The 24,750-nt window shown below is 46.8% G+C and overlaps 1 protein-coding gene across 2 annotated transcripts in view; it reads left to right on the plus strand.

The window, feature by feature from the left end:
* Positions 1 to 24,750, plus strand: part of EXOC6B (exocyst complex component 6B) — a 241,993-nt gene that overhangs the window by 166,035 nt on the left and 51,208 nt on the right. For both annotated transcript variants that reach the window (XM_085223776.1, XM_085223777.1), the window contains 2 exons: positions 4,176 to 4,317; positions 13,223 to 13,296. In XM_085223776.1, coding sequence (XP_085079902.1) covers positions 4,176 to 4,317; positions 13,223 to 13,296 — 216 coding nt within the window. The remainder of the gene's footprint in view (positions 1 to 4,175; positions 4,318 to 13,222; positions 13,297 to 24,750) is intronic.

The following is a 24,750-nucleotide window of genomic DNA, read 5'->3' on the forward strand; positions in this document are numbered from 1 at the left end:
CACCACCCAGCTCTGCCCCATGCAAATCCAGTTCAGCTTTTGTGAGGTTTGCAAAGATATTCAGTAAACAACTAATGCGATCGAGGTTTTCTTGCGACTTCAAGCTCCTCCATTTTCTGTCATGTTGGTAAATGAGCTATGGGGGACTTCAGAGTGTTAGTTTTACCCTCATCTCTGCAGGCAGTTCACAGGAGCCCATCCTGGCTGAGGCTGGATACCCATCTGGGTCCTTCTGGTCCAGCCCAGCCCCAGCAGGGACTCCCAGTTGTGCCTGGGCCCACATCCAAAGGCTTTTGTAGGTCCCCAAGGAGGAGACCACATAGAATCCTTAAGATTCCTCTAAGATCAAGTCAGCCCATCCCCGCTGTGCCCACTTACCATGTCCCTCAGTGCCATATCTGCACGCCTCTCTGGTTCCTCCGAACCACAGCAGGATCACAGGGTTCTGTTGGAGCAGCATCTGCGATGGGCACCCCTGACACCTCCAAGCCAAGGCACATGTCCTGGCACTGCTCAGGGTGGGGCTGGTAATGATTTTGGAGGTTTGGAGGAAAACATGTCAATCACAGGCTTGGATCACTGCCGCCATCCTGGGAACTACAGTGGGAACTGGAAGAGGAAAGAGAAACAGAACACCTTGTTAGGAGCAATCGATCAATGTCCTCATTTGATTCTTCTCCTACCAGCAACAACTGCTTATCAAGCAGGTATTGCAGTTGGTTTCTGGGAAAATATTATAAAATTGATGTTTGTGTGCAGTGGCTGATCTTGCAGGGAGCTGCTGTAAGTGGCGTCTTTGTCACTGTCTGTATTTGTATTTATAAGACTGAAAGAGCATAAATTCTGGAAAGGTGTTAGACCTTGATGTGCCAGGCAGCTGTACCCCATGGTGGAGGACCTCCTGTCCCCAACTGGGCCTTTATCATAGTGATTTAAAGCCCCATGGCATCTCCAAGCCCTCAGCTCATAAATAGAAGGAAGAATGGATTAATGCATACAAGGCAGGAGAAGTACCTGCGTATGCTTTTATCTTTCATCCACTAATTCTGAGTTTGTATGCTTGTATGGTTTGTATGCTCTGCTTCTGCCACAAAGGCTCTGCAGAGCTGTTGTGCTGTCAAGGCATGACGATTAAATTGCCTTTTCCCTCCCGTCTCCCTTGCGTCTGGCTTATTAACTTGACATTTCATTTCAACTATTTGCTGTTCTTCTCACCCTCCCAGTGTTGCTTGTCATTCACTCTCTCTTTGGGCAAGCTTGGCTGGCCGGAGGAATGCATGCAGCAGAGCAGGTGTGTTTGCAGGCACAGGTAACCCTTTAGGTACCTCCGTGCTGTGTTCCAACCTTTGCTTGGTGTACGAGGAGGGTGTTATACTATGGTTTTTCTCACTGAGGCCGAAAACCTGCTTATGGGTTTTCCTTTTGACTTCATCCGTGGAGGTTTGTGTCTCAGCTGCCCTCGGGTTGCAGCCTGTGTCCACACTCATAGACTTTTGGGTTTTCTTCCGAGCAGAGTGGGTGATGAGAAGGAAAAGTCCACTTTGGGTTTGAGTTGCGTATCACAAGGAGTCTCAAGTTGGCTGGGGAAGAGCTGTGAAACTGCAAGTGAGGAGGATGATGTGTGAGGATCGTAGATGGGCCAGGACTGAGCCTTCTGCTCAACAACACATCAAAACACCTGGAGCATAGCAACGACTCAAGTGTCTGTTGGAAGTAATGAAGAAAAATGGTGGTTCGGATAGCAGCGTGCTTCCACTGCAGTGCAGGGCTGAGGAATGAGCCCGAGCAGCACCGTAAATAACCTCGTGTGTCAGAACGGTGCGAGGAAATGATGAAAAGCAAAAACTCGTGGCTGCGCTAAACTTTATGGTTGCCATGTTTCTTCTTAATTTTAGTAAAGGTGTTTGTTCTGAGGTGAGTAATGGACGCTGCTGGAGCCTGGGAACGGCAGTAAACAATGGAGATGGAGTGCCCTGCCCTCCGAGCGTGGCTCTGCTTTCTTATTAGTGACAAATGAAGTTCTCCTGCTGCTGAAGATGGATGTTGCCCATGAATCCAAACCTACTTGGTGAAACTGGCAAAAGCACTTCCCAGTTCATGTATCAAAAATCTGCTCATCTGTCCGTGCTGCGGTAATGAAACTTGTGATCCACCCCCACTTTAATCCCAGTTTGAGTACAATTTGTACAAAGCTTCTAAATGTCTCCTAAGCCACTCCTAGTTTCCAAGAGAGCGTGTTAAAGCCTTTTGTGTGCGTTTGAAAACATAATCTCCAGCTGAAGCACGGCTGTTTGCATGGCAGCCCCACCACCAGAAGTGCTGTCGTGGAGGTTGCGGGCATGGAGCTATGGATGGTTCCATGCAGCATTGGCCAGAGAGTTTCTGTAAGTCTGTGTTTCCATGCCAGAACTGCACATTTTTATGGGTTTAATGCATGTTCTACACCTGCATTGCATACGGAAGCCTGTTATGTAGATCCTGCCACAACTTTTGGACCCAAGCAATGAGGGAAGTCTTTTGAGGAACTGTAAATGAGGAGAGAAATTCAGATAAAGTCTGCTGCCTGTTCTGGAAGCTTGTCACAAAGGTTTGGTTGCAGTTTGGTGGGAGGGGAAATACGTGTTGCTCACAGAAAGGACTTTTTCCACCTCTGTCTCCTCCTGGTGTCTCAGGGAGTTCAGGAACCTGTAGGCTGCCATGGAAGAGCTCAACTTGAGGCCATCATCTCTCCTCATCCTATCCGCATTACGTGGGAGCAGAGGCCGACCCCCACCTCACTCCTTGCAGGGAGTTGTAGAGAGTGATGAGGTCTCTCCTGATCCTCCTCTTCTCCAGACTGACCCAACCTATTGGTCCTGTAGGTCTCTCCATGAAGTAGGGGTGTATTGGAGGAGCCAAGTGTTGATAGTCACCTTCTCTATGGAACAGGCAGGTGCAGAAGGAGGGCAGGAGGTGCTCCAGGCACAGAGCAGGAGCTCCCTGCATCCCAGGAGGGTCCCTTGGAGGAGCAGGTTGTCCCCCTGCAGCCCATGGGCACCCATCTGAGCAGATCTCCCTGTGTAGCCATGGTGCAGCAGTGGATGTGGCCCGCAGGAGGCTGCAGCCCATGAGGGTTCTTGCAGGAACAGAGCCCAGGCTCCTCCATCCATGGGGACTTGTGCTGGAGCAGTTCATGAAGGATGGCCCCTGTGGAATGGAGCTGTGTTGGAGCAGTGCTTGAAAAGCTGTGGGCAGCCTTTGTGGGATCTGTCTGGGGAGGGATCCCACATGGGGCAGGGGCAGAGAGTGACCATGAAGGAGTAGCAGAGATGGAGTGTTATGGGCTGACCACTGCCATTCCCTAACTCAGGGAGAGGGTGGATGAGGGAAGGTGCCTGTAGGTGACTTTTAGTTCTCACTGCTCTAATCTGTACTAACAAGCAATAAATTATCTCCCTGGGCTGGCTCTGTTGTTTTTGCCTATAACAATAGCTGGTCAGATATCTCCTTATCTCAACCTTTGCACCCTTTTCCATCCTATTTTCTCCCCCTCTTCCTTGAAGGAGGGGCAGTGAGGGAGCATTGTGGTAGAGCTGAGCTGCCCATCGGGGCGAAACCACCTCACCCCAATCCTATCCAAGCCAACACAGCTTCAGCACTTCCTCACTGTGACGTTCCCTTCTCTCTGTTCCCCACCTGTGTCTGGATGGTGCCACACAGCACTGGAAGTAGGCAGAAGAGCATCAGCGTGGGTTTGTGGTCATCACAGTGTCCTTCCAGCTCTGCAGGGTGCACGCCAAGGAGCCTGCTTGTGTCCCTTGCTCCACAGACCCGAGTCATTTCTGCTGGCACCGTGGATGACCCAACCTGGTGAAGGAGCAAAGCGCTCCCTACTGCCGTGCAGTAAAGACTGAAAGAGCTCTCGTTGAGCTGAATGCCTCTGCTGTTGGAATGGGATTTTGAAACTCTTACTGTGCAGTGTAAATAAATGCAGTTTGAGCTGTAGGCTGCAGTTCTGAGTTGTCACCGCTCCCATCGTTTTAACCTATCAACCAGGTTACCTCATGCAATCTGTGCAGGCCGTCAAATGGAACACGGCCTGTTGTCTCGTCCAAAGTAGGACGTGATGGTGAGGGCTGCTTGGTGCTGTAAGTGCGTGCTCGTGGGCCTTCATACGTCTCCCTTTTGTTTTGCAGGGGAAGGTGGCACAGACCGCCTGCATGTCAGCGTGCAAACACCTGTCCACCTCGCTGATGCAGCTGCTGCTGGAAGCCGAAGTGCGGCAGCTGACGCTGGGCGCCTTGCAGCAGTTCAACCTGGACGTGGAGGAATGTGAACGTAAGATGCATTACCATCCCGTTTTCCATTGCTTTGCTTTGCCCATTTGTGTGCCAGGACCCGAGCCAGGGCAGTGTTGTGAGTGGTGCCAAGTGGTTGGGACTGGCAGAGCTCGCTGCTGCTGTCTGGGAGGACATCTGGGAATATCTTCAGCACAGAAGCAGCTCAGCAAATTCGAAGAGATCAAAGCTTTGCTGTTCCTTTTCTTCCTAAAGTGCTTCACTGATGCTTTCCAGATCATCCCTGCTTTTTGAAACGGAGTGTTTTAAAACTATGAGGAATTAGAGTGGGTAAAACATCGGGGAGGGCTCACAAAAATCAGTTCATTTGTAACCGTTTCAGAAAACAGTAACTGTTCTTAAGAAGTTCTGGTCATCTCCTGACTTCAGCCAGTTGTCTTCTCTATCTGCTACAGGGAATTCTTTCTCAAAGCATCCCCTTTTTGCAAAGTTACTGCTATGGAAAAGAGTCATTGTAAGCAGCTGTTACATTTAGAGGTGTGCATGTGAGCATAGTAAGGGCCACCAATGTGGCTTGCAGTCAACCCTGCTCATTTTGGTTCACCTAGCTAACATCTGAATAAGCTCTGAAATCCTAAGATTTCTCTCAAGTTGCTTATTATCCTGCTGTCTGTGGGTGTTAACAAAATATAGAACAGAACTGACAGAACACCTTGCTTCGTCCTATTTTTATCAGTTAATCCAAGGCAGGGCCAGTACACTTCTGCACAGGAACCTCCCTCCCTTGTGAGTCTGTTTTTAGATGCTAATTGAAGAAAGGGGAAAGGGGATGAGTCCATACCCACAGACAACTTTATTTGTTGGTGGCAACAGAGCTGCCATGTAGTTCTTTCAGCCCCAGCATCCAGCCTACCCCCTGCAATGTCACCCAGCATCTTTGCATTTGGGAGGCTTGAGCTTTGTGCAGTCCAGTGGTGGCATTTGCTCTTGCAGGGGTGTTGGTGGAAGGCAAAAGAACAAAGAAGGTTTGAAAAGTCAAATGTTTGGACAGGTTGGTATCGTAAGGAAGGAGTTATTTACAGTAAGATGAGGCACTGGCGCAGGTTGCCCAGAGAGGCGGTGGTTCCCCAAAAAGACACCCAAGGTCAGACTGGAGGGACTCTGAGCATGTCCCCATTCATTGTAGGGAGTGAGACCAGATGGCCTTTAAGGATTTCTTCCAACTCAAACTATTCTGTGAATCTATGATTATGTTCTGTGATTGCTTGTGAACATATCGCAAAAGCAATGGCTACAGAAAACACTCAGCTTGATAGGGTTCAAGAAATACTTGAAGTTCAGAGTGGATGAAGATTTTGGGAGGAAGTGTATTCCAAATACTCACCTTTTTGGCTTTCTGGGTTGATAAGGTGGTTGGAGTTTTGCTCTTTAGATCATCACAAGCCTCTTCATCGCGGAGTCTTCTGAAATGCTCTTTGCCCTGATGTGATTCCTGTTAAGCCCCACAGCAAGATAGTCCCTGTCCACTCTCTGGGGATAGTATTAGAAACTAAATAGCTGGGAGCTGCCATTCCTATCTTTGGTAACTCCACTCATTCAGTGAAATGCATTGCGGTCGTCCTCATTTGGTACTTAATGCTGTCAGACTATATTCTCCTGCCCTTTGCAGAAGTGTTGCTAATCATGCTCCAGTTTGGCTGCACCCATCAACTGTAAATGCTGAGAGATTAAATTCAGTTGAAAGGTCACCTGTAAGATTGTGTGGGTTTGATAGGGGCTATTCTTTAACGGCTGGTCATCTCTTTTGCTTTTTCACAGCACTGTATGCAGAAGAACCTGGGAGAAGGATCAGCATTTAATGAATCGTATCCATAGTTTGCAGCTATATCATATGTCACAATGCAAGCAACACCATATTTTTCTTTCAGAAGTGCCTTCAGCCTTCAATTCTAGCTGTCTAATTTGTGTCCCATCAGCTACACCGGTAGCAGCTGTGTTCTCAATCTGTGTCCGCACAGGGACAGTCTGTGGTGCTGAGAATAATAGGAAGCATTTGTCATTAGTAATCGTTTCCTTCTTTTTCTTTTGGCTGCAAACAGACTCATGACCCTGCAGTTTTCCACCCCCGTCAGTAACTTGGGTCACTAAGCAGCATCTCCTCCCTGGATGCCCCCAGTGCTGAGTAAAACAGATGACAAAATGTAATCTAGTGAGGAGAGTGATGAGACAAATCAATGGAAACGTAGTGAATTAAGCATGGTTTGAAGGGGATGCAGCTAACTTACTCTATATAGGAGTAGATATAATGCACAGTACAAGAAAATACAGTTATGTACACAACGTGCAGTAGTTGTAGAGGTGAAAAGGTTTAATGGTTTAAGCTTGAGCCAAGACATGGGTAAATTAATTCCCCAGACTTGTATGTCCATGATACATTTAGAATTTAGAAATGATCTCTTTTCAGTGTAATGGAAGGGAATGGCTGCACAAGCAAGCCTCAGGCTGAAGCAGAGAGGAGCAAACCAAGATGTGAAGTTTTGCTATTGCTTGTAACTCTTTGTTATTGTTCTGCTTTTATAGCTCTTCTTATGCAGCCGAGAGAGATTCTCTCACCTCTTATTTAAACCTAGAGTGAAGTAAGACGTAGAGGTTAAATGAGTTGTCCAGAAAGACACAGTAGGACACGTCTAATTATGTCTCAATTTAGGAGTGTGTTCTGGCACCAACCCAGGGAGCCAACATGAAAAGAGGGAGAAAAAAACAACTCTGGAGGGAATGAAAAAAAAGAAAAGCAACACAAATACTGCTGCAAACCTGGAAATAGAAGAGGGGATTCTTTTTTCAGAACAGATGTTTGCTCTTTAAAATGGGCTTGTGGTCTTACAGCACAGGTCCACAACCCAAGATTTCGTGGCACTTTTTGTGATTGCTTCGTTCCCTTTTGCCTGGTTCCATGCTCTGCTCTTTTTGGGACCTCTTGGTGCTGGTGTTGGTCTTTCTCCATCTCCTTCACCTCCAAGGCAGTGGGAATCTGATGTAACAACCCCAGTTTGAAGGTTGGAATAGAAGAAGAGAAAGGGAAGGCGGCTGCTCTCACTTGTACAAAAGCGTTTCACGTCTCTAACTGATTCCAGCGGCGATTGAGGCAGATTGTTTTTACAATATTTAGGTCATAAAATAAGCAGTTCCACGATCTCCAAAGCCTTTTAACTGCTGCTTTACAAGAAATTAAAAGCACCATAAAATTATATTTAAAATTTCATTCAACTCCGCGTTCTCCTTCAGCCCACTCATGGGTGCAGTCAATAAGGAACGCAGACGTGGCAGCCAGCTCGAGGAGCACTGAACCCAACACGAGAGCACGCCAACGTGTGCCTATATGGGTCCCTGGGCAGCTGTTTACCACCTCATTCTTGGCTGCCTTATCTGGCCCCAGGAACTTTCTCACGCGGAAATCCCATCGTCCGCTCGGTGCTGTGGGCAGCCCTCCCCCTACAAACCCCAAGCACAGCTGCCTGCTCCTCTGGTAGCCTGAAGTGCATCGTGCATTGGTTTGCTGGGGGGTGAGCGCTGCATTTCTGGGGAGAAATGCCTTCCTTTTAGGATTCTGTGCTCGCATTGGCAAGGGAAGCAATGCCTGGTGGGTCAGTGCTGTAAGCATGCGCAGGTGGGAAGCGCACAGCTCCCCATCGCTGAGCTTCTCTTCCAGTGTCTACTGGAAGGGTTTTCCATTTCCCTTGTAAACTTGTTGCTGATTCCAGGTGTCTTCCAAATCTCTTCTGTCCTCTTGTTTCCAACGCTGTCTGCTCCAGCATTTCAGATATCCTCCATCTCCAACGGCTTCCCATCTTCTTCTTTGTTACCAGGATATTCACTGATATTTTCCCATCTTTGCCATCCTTTGCAACTTCAGGAAGAGAAAATGCTCCTGTCCACGCCTATTTAAATTAGACTTTGAAAGTATGGCTCGGGTCCCTCAAAATCTTCAGCATTTGCTTTCATTCCTTTTCCTAGCAAATGAAAAGTAATGGACCTCTCAGTGGAGCTACCTTTATGCTGTGTTTTAATGAATTGCTTAAAATTTGTGGAAAGAAACTAACAAAGATTTCAGAAACCTTTTTACACAGTGCAGCCGGGTTTTATCTCCCTGTGGTCTGAGCTAAATCAGTTTTGTTCCACTGTAACAAAGAGAGAGGCGGGTTTAACTACCTGGTCTCCTACCACCTTCTTGGCATTTAGCAAGAAATAGCTCTCTGGTTTCAAGTGCAATCCATGGTAATTGCTTGAGTTCAAACAATTTTTGGAACTCACTGGGACCACCATCCCCCAGCTCTGCACCTGCTTTCTCTCCCCACCCAGCACGGCACGCACACCACTGATACTTGATTCCACTTCTCCTAGCATTCGTATTTTAGTGGAGTAGAGAACTTCCCATCTGATAAGAGACATCCACTGAAAGTCTTGGTTTTGGGTTTGGGAACCTTTATAGATTCAGTATACCTGTCCTACAGGTTAGCAGATCCCAGTGTTTCAATGCAGAGTGAGCAGCCCCTGGACTACATTTCTATGCAGTGTTGGAGCTCCGTGCTCATCATTGCTCCTTCAGGGAGCAAGTGGCTTAGAGTCTTGTGATGCCGTCTGATGCTGTTGGGTGGATTTTGGATGACTCTTCCCTCTTCCTGCAGGCCTCTGAGATTCCAGAGGTGGCACTGAGCTTTGATATTTGCCTGAGCATCTAGGCAACACTCAGATATGTGGTCTGATTTTTGGATGGGCTGGTGTGGAGCCAGAAGTTGGACTAGGTGATCCTCATGGGTCCCTTCCAACTTGGGATATCCTATGATGCTACGATCCTGTGGTTTGGATGGAGGTATAAGCTCACATAAGCTCAACAAAAGTTGGGAAGAGAATAAGATGTCCTCTGCCAACAGGACATTCCATCCTCCCATTGCCTAAACTCATACCTATCCCTGCTGTCCTTTTTTGTCCTGTGAGCATCTCCAGTCCAAGCAAACACTTTTTCTTCATCTTGAGAATCTCAGGTCATTTTGTACCTCTGGGTAAGGAGCAAGGAGCCCTGTTGCTTGACTTTTCTAAGATGGTCTTCAAGGAATTTATCTATGGACGTTGGTTTTAAGACCTAGATTGTTCATTAGGGGATGTGGACATAATTATTTCCCCTAAAACAAAATCTCTTTCAAAAGAGGTGCAAGCACAAGTGGATATTCCCCTCAACAGGAGTTGCTGTAACCTCGATCTTGCAGGTCTGCCATCGTAAATTTTGGCGGTGTAATTTAGGGAAAATCTCACCCTCAAGATGATCTTTTTGAGGAATAAAGTAGCCAGCCGTGTTTACTTTAACCACACAATATGTGTAAGGTTCTGTCCCTATGCGTACAGTATACAAAAAGAGATTCCTCCAGTTCTGTATAATTAATTTCCAGTGGATGTCTCTTTTCTTGTGTGTGTTTGAACTCTTTCTTCTTTGTTCATTGTAAAGGGCTTAACGGTTCCTGTTCCTTGATTCTTTCATTGGTGAAATGTTTTGGAAGAGAGGTTAGAGTCCCTCTGTGACCTGCCCTGGGTGGCCCAAGCCTGTAGACCTTGCAAAGACATTACTTTTTTGGCCTGAACACAAGTCTCTCAAACCTTTAGCCTGGCTAAATGCTTTGTACAAACAGGCGCATACTGATCTGCTCTATTCTCTTGTGATTTTCTGCTCAAGGGGCTGTACTGTAGGTGGCTTGCTATGTTTGCCACTTGCCTTGGTAGTGGAGAAAGTACAATAAATGAATCCGACAGTACCGAGGCCAGCACTGTGCTTGGTCGTTCCGAGAAAATTATCCTGAAATCTGGTTGAAGAGATTAAAACCAAGAAGAACTGGCTGTGTCTCTCCTCTAAAGCTCTGTTCTCTTCTTTGTTTCTTTTTTTCTTTTAAGACATTGTTTATTTCTCCTTCCAAAATAAGTTTGTGGCATTGGTATGTAAAGTGTGACCTCTGATTACAGGAGGTACCGCTATTTTTGTAGCAGCCATGGGGAGAAGCATTGCATTCATTCCTCTTCTGGCTCCTTACAGCCCATTGCTGGAGCAGCTTTCTTCTTGCATATAAGCCGTGGTCTTGATCTAATTTCTTCTGTAACACGAGCAATGTGATCTCATGTGTCATTTCACTCCATGGATGTCAAGTGCATTGTTAATGCCATAGAGACTCCAATCCGTTCTTTTTATGAGAATTGCTGTTGAAGCAAATGTTGGTTAATAAAGAGCACGTTCCCTATGCTACTGTTGTTATAACTCGTCTTGTTAAAGGGTGATATTACTCCATAATTCCCAGTGTTAACTCCCATAGGGTTGGTTAATAGGAGACTGCTGAAGGTGAGCTGCTGGCTGTGGCGTGGGATAAAATCTATCTATCTCACGTTGCTCATGAGTGGATGACAATAGTGGCAAGTTCACAAGTCTTTGAAAACATTTAAGATCAATTTGCAGGCGTTTTCTCATGACTTTGAAATTCATGCTTGTAGGAAGGCCTTAAACTCCATGCGTACTTCGAAATAGATTCCTAGCAGCTGCAAAACCCTTCAGTCTAAAATAGAAAATTCTTTTCAACTCAGTCCTTTCAAGGTTTCTCTTTTCCAGTGTTGCTTCAAATGTAATAGGTGACCCCATCTGTAGAACGTGGGACGTAATGCTGAGCCAGCTTGTTGGGTGTTTCAACCTAGAGACATTAGTGGTATGGAGAAGCCCAGCACAGATCCATCTCTCAAGAGGAAACTATTTCCCATAACTGAATGTTCTTAGCTTCTCAGGTACATGCTTCTTCACAGTAGGAGTGTTATGGGATTGATGTGGCTCTGGGGATAATTTCCCCAGATGAGACAGTGGGGTGTACAGCAAATGTGTGAAGATGATTTATCACTTGCAGAGCAGAGTCAGAAAGCTTGTCTCATTGTTGCTTTGTGTGTGTGTGCTGGTTCAGGCAAGCTATGCTCAAACTTTATAGCAAACGTACGTATGCAGCTAGAAGTAATTAAAATAGTTTTGGAGGGTTAAGCAAGAATTCACTTTGTACTGACCTCTGTCCACTCCTATCCTGTGCAAAAGTGACAGAAGGCCATGGGAACAGCTGTGGGTGGGTTCTTCTGCCTTTGGGTCATGCTTTTACTTTCTGCATCTCAGTGAACGTTGCAAAGATGAGCCATCATTTCAGTCGTAGAGCTCTTCTGTTGGCCAAGTGTATTAAAAAGCAAAGCTGTCAATGTCTGGAGGTGTCCGCAGTGCCCTGGAGATGCTGCTGTCTGTACTAAAGGATGTTCTCCATGCTGAGATTTTAATGGAAGGTGATGCCAGAAAGGCAGCAAGTAACCCTTTTCTGGTTTCCAGAAACAAGTCAGTTAAGGAGCAGGTCTGAATCCCCACTAATTCATTAATCTGTTCTTATTAAAGCCATATGACTAAGCTGCCACAGGAAATCTGTGGAGATTTGTTTTCCTTCTTTTGAGGCATTTGCTTGAAAGTGAGATGACTTTTGGGAGGAGAAGTATACAAGGAGAAGACTTCCTGGCACAAAATGACTCTTCACAGCGCTTAGGGAAAGGCTTTGTCCACTGGTACCTTTGTGCAGTCGTGGAGACAGAAGGGAAAATCCTCCTTGCTCATTGCCGAGCCTTCCCCATTCCTTCATTTATGCAGCTGCAGGAGTGTTTGTAAATTCCTGAATGGAGAAAACGAAAATAGTTGAGCAATAGTAGACACTGGCATTATATAACATAAAAACACATTATATTGTTACTGTGTATTTTTCCCTCCCTTCTATTCTGCCATCACGCTTTATTTCATTTCCTGAAAGCTCTCAGTATGTCGAATCTTCCGTGTCTCCAGGAGCAGCAAAACTCAGCCTATAGTGGAAACTCCCTCTTGAGTCTTTCATGGCGTCGAGTTGTGGCTTCACAAGTTAGGTCCCCTTGGTGATGAAAAGTTGCATGGAGAGCAGAGATAAAGCCATTATTTCTGTAGCTAAAGAGGGCGAAAACTAAGGGAAGTTGGGCAAAATCAACCTTGGACACATCTTCAAAAGACACACTTGAATGTATGCAGTCATTGGCTTCATGAGCGCTACCAAGGAAAAGCTGTTAAATGGCATGGAAGAACTAAGGTCCTCTAACATGAATTTGTTAAAGTCCCCCTTGGTGGCTTTAGACTTGGTTTAAATAATGAATTGGAAGACAAATAAATGACTTAAGTATGAAATTTTGGCCAGATTACATTGGAAGGAGGTAAATGTGGCCTTGAAAATATTCTCTTCGCTTTCGAAGCCAACGTTATTCAGTTGTCAGATGTCTTCATCCAAAATAAAGAAATATGCCACATAATGGCTGCGATTCTTCCCATTTGGATGGCTGTATGCTGGCAGTAGTGCTCCATACCAGATAATGCAAATAATCTGCTGCCGAATAATTAATGATGCGGCCGGGCATATTTTTTTGATGAATGCTTATGGAGCCTGGTGACAGGCGTGAAATTAGAAAATTCCTTCAGTGCCCTAAAATATAAATAGCTTTCGGAACTGAAAAGAGTTTCAGAGCTGAAGATTTTATTGTGTCGAGAGGAAAAACTTTTCCACCCCCATCCCCCCCTTTCTTCTCCGCGAGTTGTTTGTCCATTCACAAAACAAATACTCTGAAGCCCAGTACGGCTCATGGGAATAAATTTCAGGTCGAATTAGTACAGTTTCCTTGCTGTCAGGACGGTGGAATTAATGGTGTTTTGATGACACGAATTTTGAAGGGCGAACAAAGAGGCTGAAGGGAGGGAGACATGACTCCTTAGAAGCGCGGTCCTCCTCTCCCCCAGCCTCTCTTGTCTTCCCTGTCATCCGTCTGCCAATCTCCCTGTCCATGGTTAGTTAAAGGCGCTTTTTATCCTCTTTTCTTTCCCACAGAGTTTGCCAGATCCGGCCCAGTGCCTGGGTTCCAAGGGGACACGCTGCAGTTGGCCTTCATCGACTTGAGACAAGTAAGTCTTTGTGTTTTTGTTTTTTGTTTTTCTTTTAAGATGTGTGACTGAAGACCATCAGGTCTTAAGGAAGGGGAGAGGAGGGGAAACGGCGTTGGTGATTTACGCCAAAGACCTATATTCCCCCCCGGGCACTCCCCCGCCTCCCTGTGCCCCAAACCACCTCCTCACTCCATGCTCCTGGAGATGGCGGAGGTGAAGGGGACTGGTGGGATGGGGAGAGGGAGAGTGAACCCTGACCCTGTGTCCTGCAGGGCCATTGTGCTCCCACTGGCTTCTGTGGCCGTGGCAGAATGATACCGGCGCGGCTGGCACGGAGCAGGTGCTGCGAACAGAGAGGGCACTGATGCAGAGACCGCCTGCTCCGAGCATTTTTGTTTGCAGATAATGCCTGGAGAAACGTTTGGCGAGCAATTTGCATTCCAGTTGGTGTGGGAAGGGTGTGCGTGGTACGTCTGCCCTTGGTCCTGCTCCCCCTCCCTGGTCCTCTGTGCCACCGATGTCACAAGTGGCACATGAGTGTCACTTGGCCACGAGTGATCAAGTGGCTGCTGGAGAAGATGGTTGGGATCCACCATCGGTGCCCACCTCTCCAGGGGCCCAAAGAGCCAACTTGACCATAGCAGGTACCGAGACATTCGTAGGGCTTGGCAAAGCGGTTTGGGGAAAGGGGCCATTGCAGTGAGTCATTTGTTAGGGCTGGAAATGGGCATTATGGATCCACTAGGCTGGGGGGGAAAAGTGAGGTGGTCCTGTCATCTCTTGGCACTGAAGATGGATGGGTTGGATAGAAAGTCTGAATGAAGTAAGACTCAATGACTGATGCTTCTCTCCTATTAAAACAATCTTTTTTTGTCTGTTAAACCCCCCTGGCTTTGTCCCTCCTGCCATCATGATGCAGTGCCTCTTGTTTTCAGAGTTGACGTAGTTTGCATTCTGAAAACTTTCGGGTGCCGAGGGTATTTCTTAAATCTGCATAATCTCTTGTATCGATGATCTCCTCACCACTGTGACTCTGAGCCACGCCGGAGCCGCTTTTAACCCGTAAGGTTTTGAGAGCTTCTCTGAATCCAATTGAGGTGCAGAGCAATCCATCACCCAATGACACTTTTGCAAGGCGGCGATAACTTTAATAGCGTCGGGATACCGTGTGGGTGCCCTTCGTACTCCAGCCTGTGAGTAAGTACCAAGTTTGTTTGCAGAACGTTCAAAATAGATCTGCAGAAAAGGTGCGTGTTATCACGGCCGCGTGTTGACATTTTTATCTTCATTAGCTTCTTGGCACTTTATTGACTGCAGTACGCAGTGCGCTTGCAACCTCCCGGATATAAGGAAACGTGGAGGCTTTGGTTCTTTTCCAAGCACGAAGACATGAATGTGGGGATTTTGAAGAGGAAAGCTGTGGCTTTCTGAAGAATGAGACGCCGTAAAAGTGCTCTGTGAGGTTGAGCTGCTCTGAGCCAGTGCATTAGCAGCAGGCTGGGATATGCAAAATGTTTGTACGGCTCATAAGTGCAGAACGCAGCCAAATGAATTCAGCTCAAGCAAGGGAGAGGCTGAACAGTAGCCCTCTACCATTCTTCTTCCTCTGTCAAATGTTCTTCTTTGTACAGAACATTTTCATCTTTGTTTAGGAAGGCAGTCCCACCTTTTTCTCGCATTTGAAAATTATGGCTTTTCTGAATGTTGCAAGGAGCAGGGGAGGAGCTCAGGCCTGCTGAGTGCCAGGTGAGAACAGGCAGTCCTAGATGTTCTGCTGGATAACAGCAGTGCTCGTTGGTGCCAAGGATTGTAGCAATAATGGACAACCTCGTTTCTGCAAGTAGAGCTGAGGCCGCTTATCGCTGCCTTACTGAGATTAGTGACCACAGGAGGGTTTGAGATGGTTCCCAGCTGCCTCTGCCATACTGCTGCCCAGCACAGAATGTGTGACCAAGCTTTGGGTATCTGCCTGAAGCTTCATCCACTGCTCCAGGACTGTCAGAGATCCCACACTTCCACCAACATGGAGCATCTAATTGGCTGGGAGCTGAGAGCTGGAGGGTGAGCAGGTGGATGGAGGTGCAGCAAAGAGAGGTCTTTACATTTTTATTTGCTTTGCTTTTAATTTGTTCTCTTTAGGCATGTTGTTCTTTCTCTTTGATGCCACTGAATGTTAGCATGGTGTTGACACAGAAAAATGACTGCCTTGCGCATGGCAGGGGGTTGGAACTAGATGGTCTTTAAGGTCCCTTGCAACCCAAACCATTCTGTGATTGTCATCCTAGGAAGATGTTCCCACCTAAAATTGGAGCAGCTTCTGCATAGCTGCTGAAGGAGTGTTTCCAGCCTGAAATCCATGCAAGCTTTTGGAAAGGTTAAAAATAATCTCAGCTTTGTGTTCTAGGTAAATCTATGCCCACGTTGGAGCAATCCTGTCAATTAGCATGGTTCTGCATGAGCAAGGTAGCTTTGCTGTGTAGATAATTAAAATAACCAGACAGAAAACACACCGTAAGACAATTAAAGAGATTCCTCCCTTCTTTCCCACTGTATTTCAGTACTATTAACCTTGAGCTACAAAAAAGCAATTCTAGATACAAGAAAAAATTCAAAGTATCTTGAGATTAAGTTGCTTTAAAATGAAAATTGTTGACTAGCACAATAAAATGTAAAATGGAAGAAGAATGCAGTGATTGGATTTGATTCTCAAATACAGATCCCTGTAATGGAAAGTAAAGCTATTAAATCTTTCATAAGTGACTTAAGCACTTGGGTCCCAATACCATGGCATGCCCAAGTGCCACTGATGAGCTCCAGGGTTCTCCACATCAGCCCAAGTCTGCACATGCAATGAGTTCCCCGTTCTCACCGCAGCTTCTGGCCAGCTAGAAGTGTTTTAGCTGTTTATTTCCATTTATTATAAGCAAGTTGGTTGAAGAGGAAGGTTTTATATTTGTCTGTGAAGTCGCTGCAATCCCCGGCCATGCTGATCTCTCCTAGAAGCCAGATCGACACTTGTGGCCGCCCGCCAAGGAAAATCTATCTCCAGCGCTCGAAGAATTTCACTCTGGGCTCTGGCGAGGGAACGTCTTAGCTGGATTAGAGCTCCTTTCTCGAGGCCTCTCCTTCTGTCCAGCTGATTGTAAATCTGTGTGTTGAATGTCCATGGAAGTGCAAACTTTCTGCATCGAGGGCGATTTGGAGCCGTATCCCAGAGACACACGCGTGAGGGATGAGGGCTGGGAGGTTCCGCTCTTCTGCTCCATCATTTTTGTTTCTCTTCTTGGTTGCGGCAGGATGGTGCTTGTGAATTTGAGCATCAGCTTTACAAACCCCAGCAGCGAGGTAAGATAGGCAAACACTGGTTTGGGTGTGTAACAGCTGTTCTGCTCACCGCTTGTCAAATAGCAAACATTTTATGTGCTCTTTTTACTGTGTTTGAAAGCCAGTTGTGGTTACTGTGGGTTTATGTTGGATGTCGGCCAGCTGCGTAATGAGAGGTCTCCCTCCGATGCATTAATTTTTCCCTGTTACCTCTGATAGGGATGCTTGATAGAAGAGTTCCCCTCAAGAACACAACTCCCTTCTGTCCCTGCTACGTGCTCCATTCATCTTCCCCTCATACAAATTTTCTGTCTTTTCTGCATTGTTCACATATTTCCTGGAGGTTTTTTTCCATTTAGGAGATGTCATATAAAAGTTTAGGCAGGAGTGTTCAGCCTGCTGTGTGTGCTTGTTCTTTCCTTGTTCCTATCTAAATTTCTCCCGTTGACTTGGGAATCATCTTGCCCATTTTGGCTGTGTTTGGTTAGTGGGCTTCAAAGGTACAACGACCCTACAGGTTTTTGGGAAGATATGAGCCAAGATATTGGAGAAGAAGTTGGAATGCGAGCTCATCCTTTAGACTTCAGAGATTCATAGCTCAGGTTTGAGGGAGACCAGGAGGAAGTCTGGACTTCTTGATTCAAAGTGTTTCTAAAGAATTGCCCACTCTGTTGCAAGGATGCAACGGTGAAGGTTACACTGAGAGAGATAGTGATACTGATACTTGGGATACCCAGCTTCAACCATGAGATGATAAATGGAGTTCTTAAGACTCCATTTGATGTGGTTGTTGGCTGCTTTAAAGGCACGGTAACTCGGGGCTTCAGTATCCAGTTCCAAGCATGGTGGCTGAGGGGAAGCCCTTGTAAATCTGGTCTGAAGGGCCAGGACCTAATCAGTATGTATGCTGTGAAATGACCCAACGAGGCGGTAGCCACCTCTCTGCTCTAAGACAACTCAATGGCGGGAAGATGGAGCCAACCCCTCCAAGAGTTTTGAGGCAGCACCCAGCCCAGCGTGCAGGTTGGTTCCCACCAGGCAGGAAGCTGTGGGTTGTTGTTTTTTTTTTTAACTTGTTTTTATACTTTGCAATTAAAGGCTTCCCTGCCCTGTAAAGATAAGAGAAGAGCAGTGCGAAAACAAGACGTTGGATGAACCCTGGAGCCAAGGTTCCTGTGCCTACTGAGATAGGGACTGCCAGTCCTATGAGTGTGCAGCGGCGTGGAGGGGTTCGTTAGGTGTCAAACTGGTTTGGTTGATTTTTCTCCACTTGTTTTTGCCAGGAGATGCAAGAGAAGTTGAAAATCGTATTATAGGGAGGATCAATTAAGTTAAATATCTCAGCGAGATGTCTCTGCTCCGCATGTACTTGCTTGTGCCTTTGAAGCACAGGTTTCTGTCATAGGAGGAGTTGCAGACAGAAGAGCTGAGCTTTAATCATTGGATGCAGTAAGGCAGAGATGAAAAGGTGACTCACTGGTTTCATCTCATCTACTTCCTTGACAATTGCTTTTTTCCACCTCCAAGTTGTTCTGCAGGCAGCCGTGCCCACCGCCTCGCCCGAACGTCAGCTGGTTCACCAACACGCACTGCACGGCTCTGGGCAGGTGTATCTCCATCTCTCCATCACTGTACACTGGTTTTTGAGAAGCACTCTTCTACATTCCGATTTCTGGTTGTCTTGAGCATCCTTTGCAACTTTTACCAGCCCGTAGGTAGAAGAAGAGGTCTGTCGAGAGTCGTCCCATGCGTGCCCTTTTGAGTGATGTCAAGCAAAACATGAGATTCTATTAATCTTTCATTGCAAATGTCATCTTGTTCTTGTGCAGTCAGGAAACGGGGTGCGAAGACACGTGTTCCAGTTGCAGCCTTCATTCTTAATTACTTGGCAGTGATGGGCTTGAGCTGGTTTTATCGTTACCCTTAAATATAGGTTTTTTGCTGTTAAGATTATATCTCTGGGCTGTTAATTACTTTTGCTGCTCCTCTCCGAATTCCCTCCACTGATTGGTATCTTTTGGATAACGCATCAGCCATTATTAATCATGTTCATTATGGCAGTGCCTACAGGCCAACTCAGATCTGCCTGTTCTGCTGGGTCTTGTGCAAACATGAAGAACTGAAGAGTCTAAACAAATGGTGGAGCCCAGAAGGGGCAAGCTGGATGCATCTGACGTGGAGCCAAGCAAATTATTGCCAATGAAGTGGTATTTTGTTGAATAAAACCCATGAATGGGATAAATGCTTTTCCAGGCATCCAGAAGCCGTGGCTGCACCGATTTCTCAGAAGTGGAGATATCATCTCCTTCACCCCCTGTCACACCTCTCTTCTCACACAGACCAAATTAGGCTGGTTTTTCTGAATGCCCAATTGCCTGGGGAGACCAATTTCAAAGCTGTAGTCTGGTGTTAATTCATGGTGGACCTCAGTGCTGCTCCAGCATCATGCTGAATCTCCTCTCAAAAGCTATCTGTGTGAAGTAATACACACAGGGGGTTTGGAGCTCGATGATCCTTGAGGTCCCTTCCAACCCAAGCCATTCTGTGATTCCGTGATAGTTCGTGTTTTACCTGCAAGCAAGGTGTGACCTGGGCCTGAGCTTCAGCCCCTGAGTTCACCGCAGTACATGGGACCTCCTCCTGTGTCACCACTTGTCCTCTAAATCAAATCCTGTTCCATTTCCACAAGTCAAGGAAACCCAATTGGTTGCCAGCCCCAGTTGGCTGTATCAGTGGGATGCAAGATGCTGTCTCTTATCTGATAACCATCTGAACCTTGGTTAAAATCTCTCTTGGAACCATTGTGGCACATCTAAGAAGGAAAAAGAGTGGTTTACTAGAATGTGTTGCTACCTCCTAAAGCTCGAACTTTAGGTTTTTGCAGCCCTGGTCATCCTCAGTGCATCAGAACGGTGCTCTGTGTTGGAGACCCATTGCAGACATCTCAGGACCAGGCAGGATGAGGCTCTGGGCAACCTGACCTGGTGCATTATTTAGTGGTTGGCAACCGGCCTGTGGCATTGGGCTTGGAACTAGATGATCTTTGAGGTCCCTTCCAACCCAAGCCATTCTATAATTCTATGATTCTAGGAACACTGAGGCATTTTTTTCTGCACTCTGGTGCATCTTTGTGTGAATGACCACAGAGATGTGCTCAGACATGGATTGCTGGGCAGTCATTGCCCAGAGAGCCATGCTGAAATCCCCCAGACAGCAGCTAGCCCATTGCAAGAGGACCAGGAAGGGCATTCCAGGGGCTTGGCCAAACCACTGTTTTTCTGGCTTGTTAAGCTCAGGGTATGGTTTTCTTTAATGCCTATAAACCAACAGTATTTGAAAAGGGCACATTAAGTAATTTATTTATTTTTGAATCAGTGTTAAATGCCTGACTCACAAAAGAAGGATGGTTCAAAGTTTGTGCTGAAAATCCAGGCTGCTGCTCGCTGTGCTCTGCAGAAAGGGAATGGGGAAAGGGAAAGACACACAAAGGCATGAGCTCAGGGTAGATTTAGAGCCTTAACTCTGATTTTTCTTGCTTTGGTGAGTTTCAGCTAGTTTTAGTGGTACTTTAAACATACCCTTTTGTAGTTCAATTACATTAAAATCACCCGGATCCCAGTCCATTCAGCTGCTCCAGCTCCTTCAGAAGCCATCATTCTTGATCTAGGAAGGATGTATTGGTGTGCTGAGGAGTGAAAGAGCCTGGGTGCTCCCCAGAGCCTTCAAACATAAAATCAGGAGTGCAAACACATTTTGTTAGCACTTCTAGTACGCAGAGAACACTGCCTGGATTTCTTTCAGTAAGGCATAGGCGAGAGAAATATATGGTAGCAAAAAGTGCAGCCCCTCAGATGGGAGTCCACGAAGAACCTCAGCCAAAGGGGACTTTGCAGCAGATTGAGAACTCATTGCAGTTGGGTTTTATTCCTGTAAGACACCACCACAGGTTCTGCCTGCTCCTGGGCACCCCCAGCCCCCTCTGGGCCCTGCCCTGCAGCAGGTTGCTGTTGCTTCAGGCTTCTGCTCTGGAGGACCTGCTCCCTGCCGTGCCCTCTTATTTGCAGGAGGCTGAGACATCCGAGCAGGGAAAGGGATACTGATGCGTTATAGGGCCTCCTTTCACCTTTTACCTGCTGGCTGAGGTGGGGCTGGTGGGGAACAGAGAGGGCCTGAGGTGGCTGCCCTTAACCCCGAGATCCCCAGCAGTGAAACCGAACCCACTTGGGCAATCCCAAGTGTCACTCTCAGGCTGGGAAGGAAGAGCTTCGCTGCCTGATTGGAAATGCCATCCATAAAGAAGCCTTTATGAGCTGCCTTTCCTGACATCCTAGCTTCACCTTGTGTGGTGTGGGGCTTTGGGTTTTGTCTTTCATTTATGAGCCGTCCCATTGCTGCTGTGAAAGCAAAGAGCGCGTCGCTTGGCCTGGGCATGGCTGGGTGATAAAGCACTCTGAAGCCATAGGGAAACTATATCCCAGTGTATCCCTGTAACTCGTCTCCCTGGGGTGTCCCAGGTGCAGCTGGGTCGCTGAGCGATGGTTTCAGAGGCGGGAAATGGGAGCCTGTTGGTGGGGGATCAGGTTGGATATTAAGGAAGGGTTCTTCTCATTAGAACAGGCTGCCCAGCGAGGCGGGGGAGTCACCATCCCTGGAGGTGTCCAAGAACCATGGTGATGTGGCACTTAGGGATGTGGTCAGTGGGCATGGTGGGGTGGATTGGGGTTGGATTTGGGGATCCCAGAGGTCTTTTCCAACCTTAATGATTCTATGATTCTGTGGTATTGCGTGACTCGAGCAATCGGCTGTCATGCAGATCCAAAAGCCACCAGTGGTGTGATGAACTTCTAGGGGAGGTTTACAGGGCAAGACCTCTGGTGCTCTTGTCCATCAAGGCAGTTGTAGAGAAGCCTTCAGTACCCCATGCCATCCAGGAATGAGGTATTAATTGCCTTAAACAAGCGGTCTCAGAGCAGGCTGCTGTCAGACTCTCCCATTGATTTTCCCATTTGATTTAAGGAGTGCGTGTGTTGGCTAGCACTGATGTCATGCTGCACACATTGATTAGGAGGCTAATAAATGAGATAAGGTCTGTGGGGAAAGGCAGCTGGCTGGTGTGTAAGGGCCCAGTGGCTGAGAGAACTTGTCCTGTGTGTACTTCAAGGCAACACATTGGTGGGAATGACAACAGCCCTGGAGCAATCAGCAAGAGTAGAGGAGTGCACCAGATACGTTCACAGTTGGGATCTCAGGGCTCTGTTTGAAGCTGGCTTTGCCATTATTCTTCAGCCAAGGATTCACTCCCAAAGCTTGGTTACTTGAGGCAGACACACCGCACATCTTGTACAAAAGCATCAGCCCTGGACAGTTGTCATTTTTATTGATGAATTGACAGCAAGGTGGCACTATATAGCAAGGAACATTACAGTGTGATTTATTTCTCTATTAATAAATTCCCCCTCTCCCGTGATAAAAATAATAGTTTACATTCCTATCGTCTCTATTGATTCCAGGTCACGTCAGTTTTTAAATAGAACACAAGAGTTGTGGCTGTTAGATGAGTTATTTACCAGATTAACTCTTATTAGGAGAGTTGATCTGATGGTAGTGGGAAGTTTTGTGCTCTTGCTCTGAGTCGATACCTCAATGCTTGAGTGCAGTTTCCCTTTAGAATAGGTAGGGAGTGGTGCAGGCACCCAAGTGTGAATGCCTAATGTTGTCTTAGAAGCCAAAAGGTGTCCCAGACATCCACAGGATGCAAGTAGACAGGACGTGGACACACAAGAGGCTTGTGCCTTGCTTGGATAGAGCTTGTGGATGCCTTCAGGTGTCTGAAATGACATTGGATGCCTATGTTTAGGAAGTGAGCTGCTCTGTTGTGTGACTGGAGGTTGGTTTGTTGCATCTATGTCAACATCTGTTGTAGTGTTGAGATCAAGGTTGGAAGTGATGTCTTTGATACTTGGAGAAGGAATGGAAGTGGAAGTGGGTTCTGTTCTAGCCCATGGCTAGTGTTGTTCCAGCATTAAGAAGACACATGAGTGAACAGAAGTACCCAAATCTGACTTTCTAGCTTTGCATTCCTGCCTAAAATGAATAAAATGAGAATTCGACCCTGGAAACAGCCACCTTCACCAAAGCATCAGGGACTTAACAAGCATCAGAACGCCAGTGTGCAATTTTGATGAAATATTAGAGTAAGTATTTTTATTATTCCCTGGGTTTACTACATATCCGAAACAATGTATGAATTCCCAGGCGGTGTGTAAGACCAACTGAGTGCTAACAGAGCTCTGTGTGCTGCATTGCACAGGGAGGAAGAGAGCAATTAGGCTAATGGTCTTTAATTGATAAAGATTGAGTTCCTTTTGGAATAGGAAGACCCTCCTGAAGGGGCAATGCAGAAGAGAGAAAACAAGGTGAGAAAAGAGCAGTACATCATAGAATCACAGAGTTGTTTGAGTTGGAAGAGACTTTTAGAGGCCATCTGGTCCCACTGCCCTGCAATGATCAGGGACGGCACAGCTCCATCAGGTGCTCAGAGCCCCATCCAGCCTGACCTTGAGGATCTCTGTGGGGCATCCACCACCTCTCTGGGCAACCTGTGTGTTTCAGTGGAATTGGCTCCCCAAAGAGTGAAGCCAAGTGGCTGAGCTCCACTTGGCAGGTTTGGCCCTCTGCGGGGACCCTTATGTTAGGATGTGCCTTGCAGGATGTATGCAACCCAAAGGGCTGTTGAGGTTCCAACTGGGATTTACTTTCCTCTGCCGTGGCTGTAGCTTCTCTTGGGACAAAGCAGAAAACAGGGATCTCACCTGGTTCTGTTGGAGTCAAGCAACAGAGGAGCCCTGAAGTCTTATCCCCTCCCTCCCTTTGCATTACTGATAGCTTTTGAGACTGCATATCTTCAAACCACGCCAAGCGCAGCCCTCACTCGGGTCGTGTGCTCATGCATATTCATCTCTCTAGCAGGCTTCTTCTCCTCCTCCATTCATTGAAATTCTCCCTCTCCATCAGGCCCCGCCAAAGGGAGTTCCCTTGGGGTGGATTTGAGTGTAACAGCAAGCTGGCGTCAAGGCTCGTGGATCGATACTGTGCATGCTTTCAGTGTTTAAATTACCACCATGGTCTGTTGGTCTTGGCTTAGGCAAAAGAATCCCGGTGATGAAATGACACTCGATCTGGAGTTTGCCAGATAGTGTAAACAAGCACATTAGTTGGACCGGATAAGCATGATAATTGCAGAGCGAGGCTGTTCCTTGAATGGATCTATTAAAGTCAGCTTCAGGGAGCTGCATCATCCTGTTACGCTGCTGCAAAGAAAGGAGGAAAAAATCAAATAGCTATAGCTGGTGGATATTACTGTAGGATAGCTAAGCCTCCTAATCTGTTCTTAGCTCCCTGCTGAGCTTGTGCTGCTATGGGATGTTGGGTGGTTTGTGGATCAGAGTGCTTCTTTCTTGCTTTGTGTTGCAGGAGAACTGGGTACATGGGGTTATGGAGCTGTCGTTGTTGGGGTTTTATCTCTTGTTCCTGGGTTCAAGTCCCTCATTGATCCCATTAGATAGGAAAAGCATCCATCTCCACCCGTGCCACATATGACTTTAAACGTGAAAAGGTCTTGCAGAGAAGTGGTGGGGAGGTTCTTGTTCCCTGATACCCACTCATATTGGATGAGAAACAGCACTGCCATGGGGAGAAGGGGTTGTCAGGAGGTATTTGAGTTGTTCTGACCTGAGCTTGGAAATTCAGTTGTAAGATTATATTCACAATTTGAAGAGCCGCGGACCAGCTCTGAGGCACAAAAAGAAAATTACACTGTAATTCTAGGTGTTAGCTGGCCTGGCTTTGTGACCCATCTCAATGGCTGATCTGTTGGGATTGCTGTTGCTGGCTGCTGGGCTGTGCATCACCAGGAACCTTCATTCCTCTTGCTGGAGCAAATCCTGAGCTCATTCAGCAGAGTAATGTAGCTCTGTGACTTGATTCTTGGTTTTTGGCTAACTGCTGTGACCATTGGCTAGTCAAAGTCTGGGCTGTAACTTGGTCTGATCAGACATGGAGGTGACAGAGCTTTTGCTTCTGATGCTGGTTGGGAGTTTTGTGTCACTGGTGGTGTTCCCCAGGGGTTGGCACTGCATCTGATCTTGT

Source organism: Meleagris gallopavo, chromosome 4 (genome assembly GCF_905368555.1).
Source record: "Meleagris gallopavo chromosome 4, MGAL_WU_HG_1.1, whole genome shotgun sequence".
Taxonomy (NCBI): domain Eukaryota; kingdom Metazoa; phylum Chordata; class Aves; order Galliformes; family Phasianidae; genus Meleagris; species Meleagris gallopavo.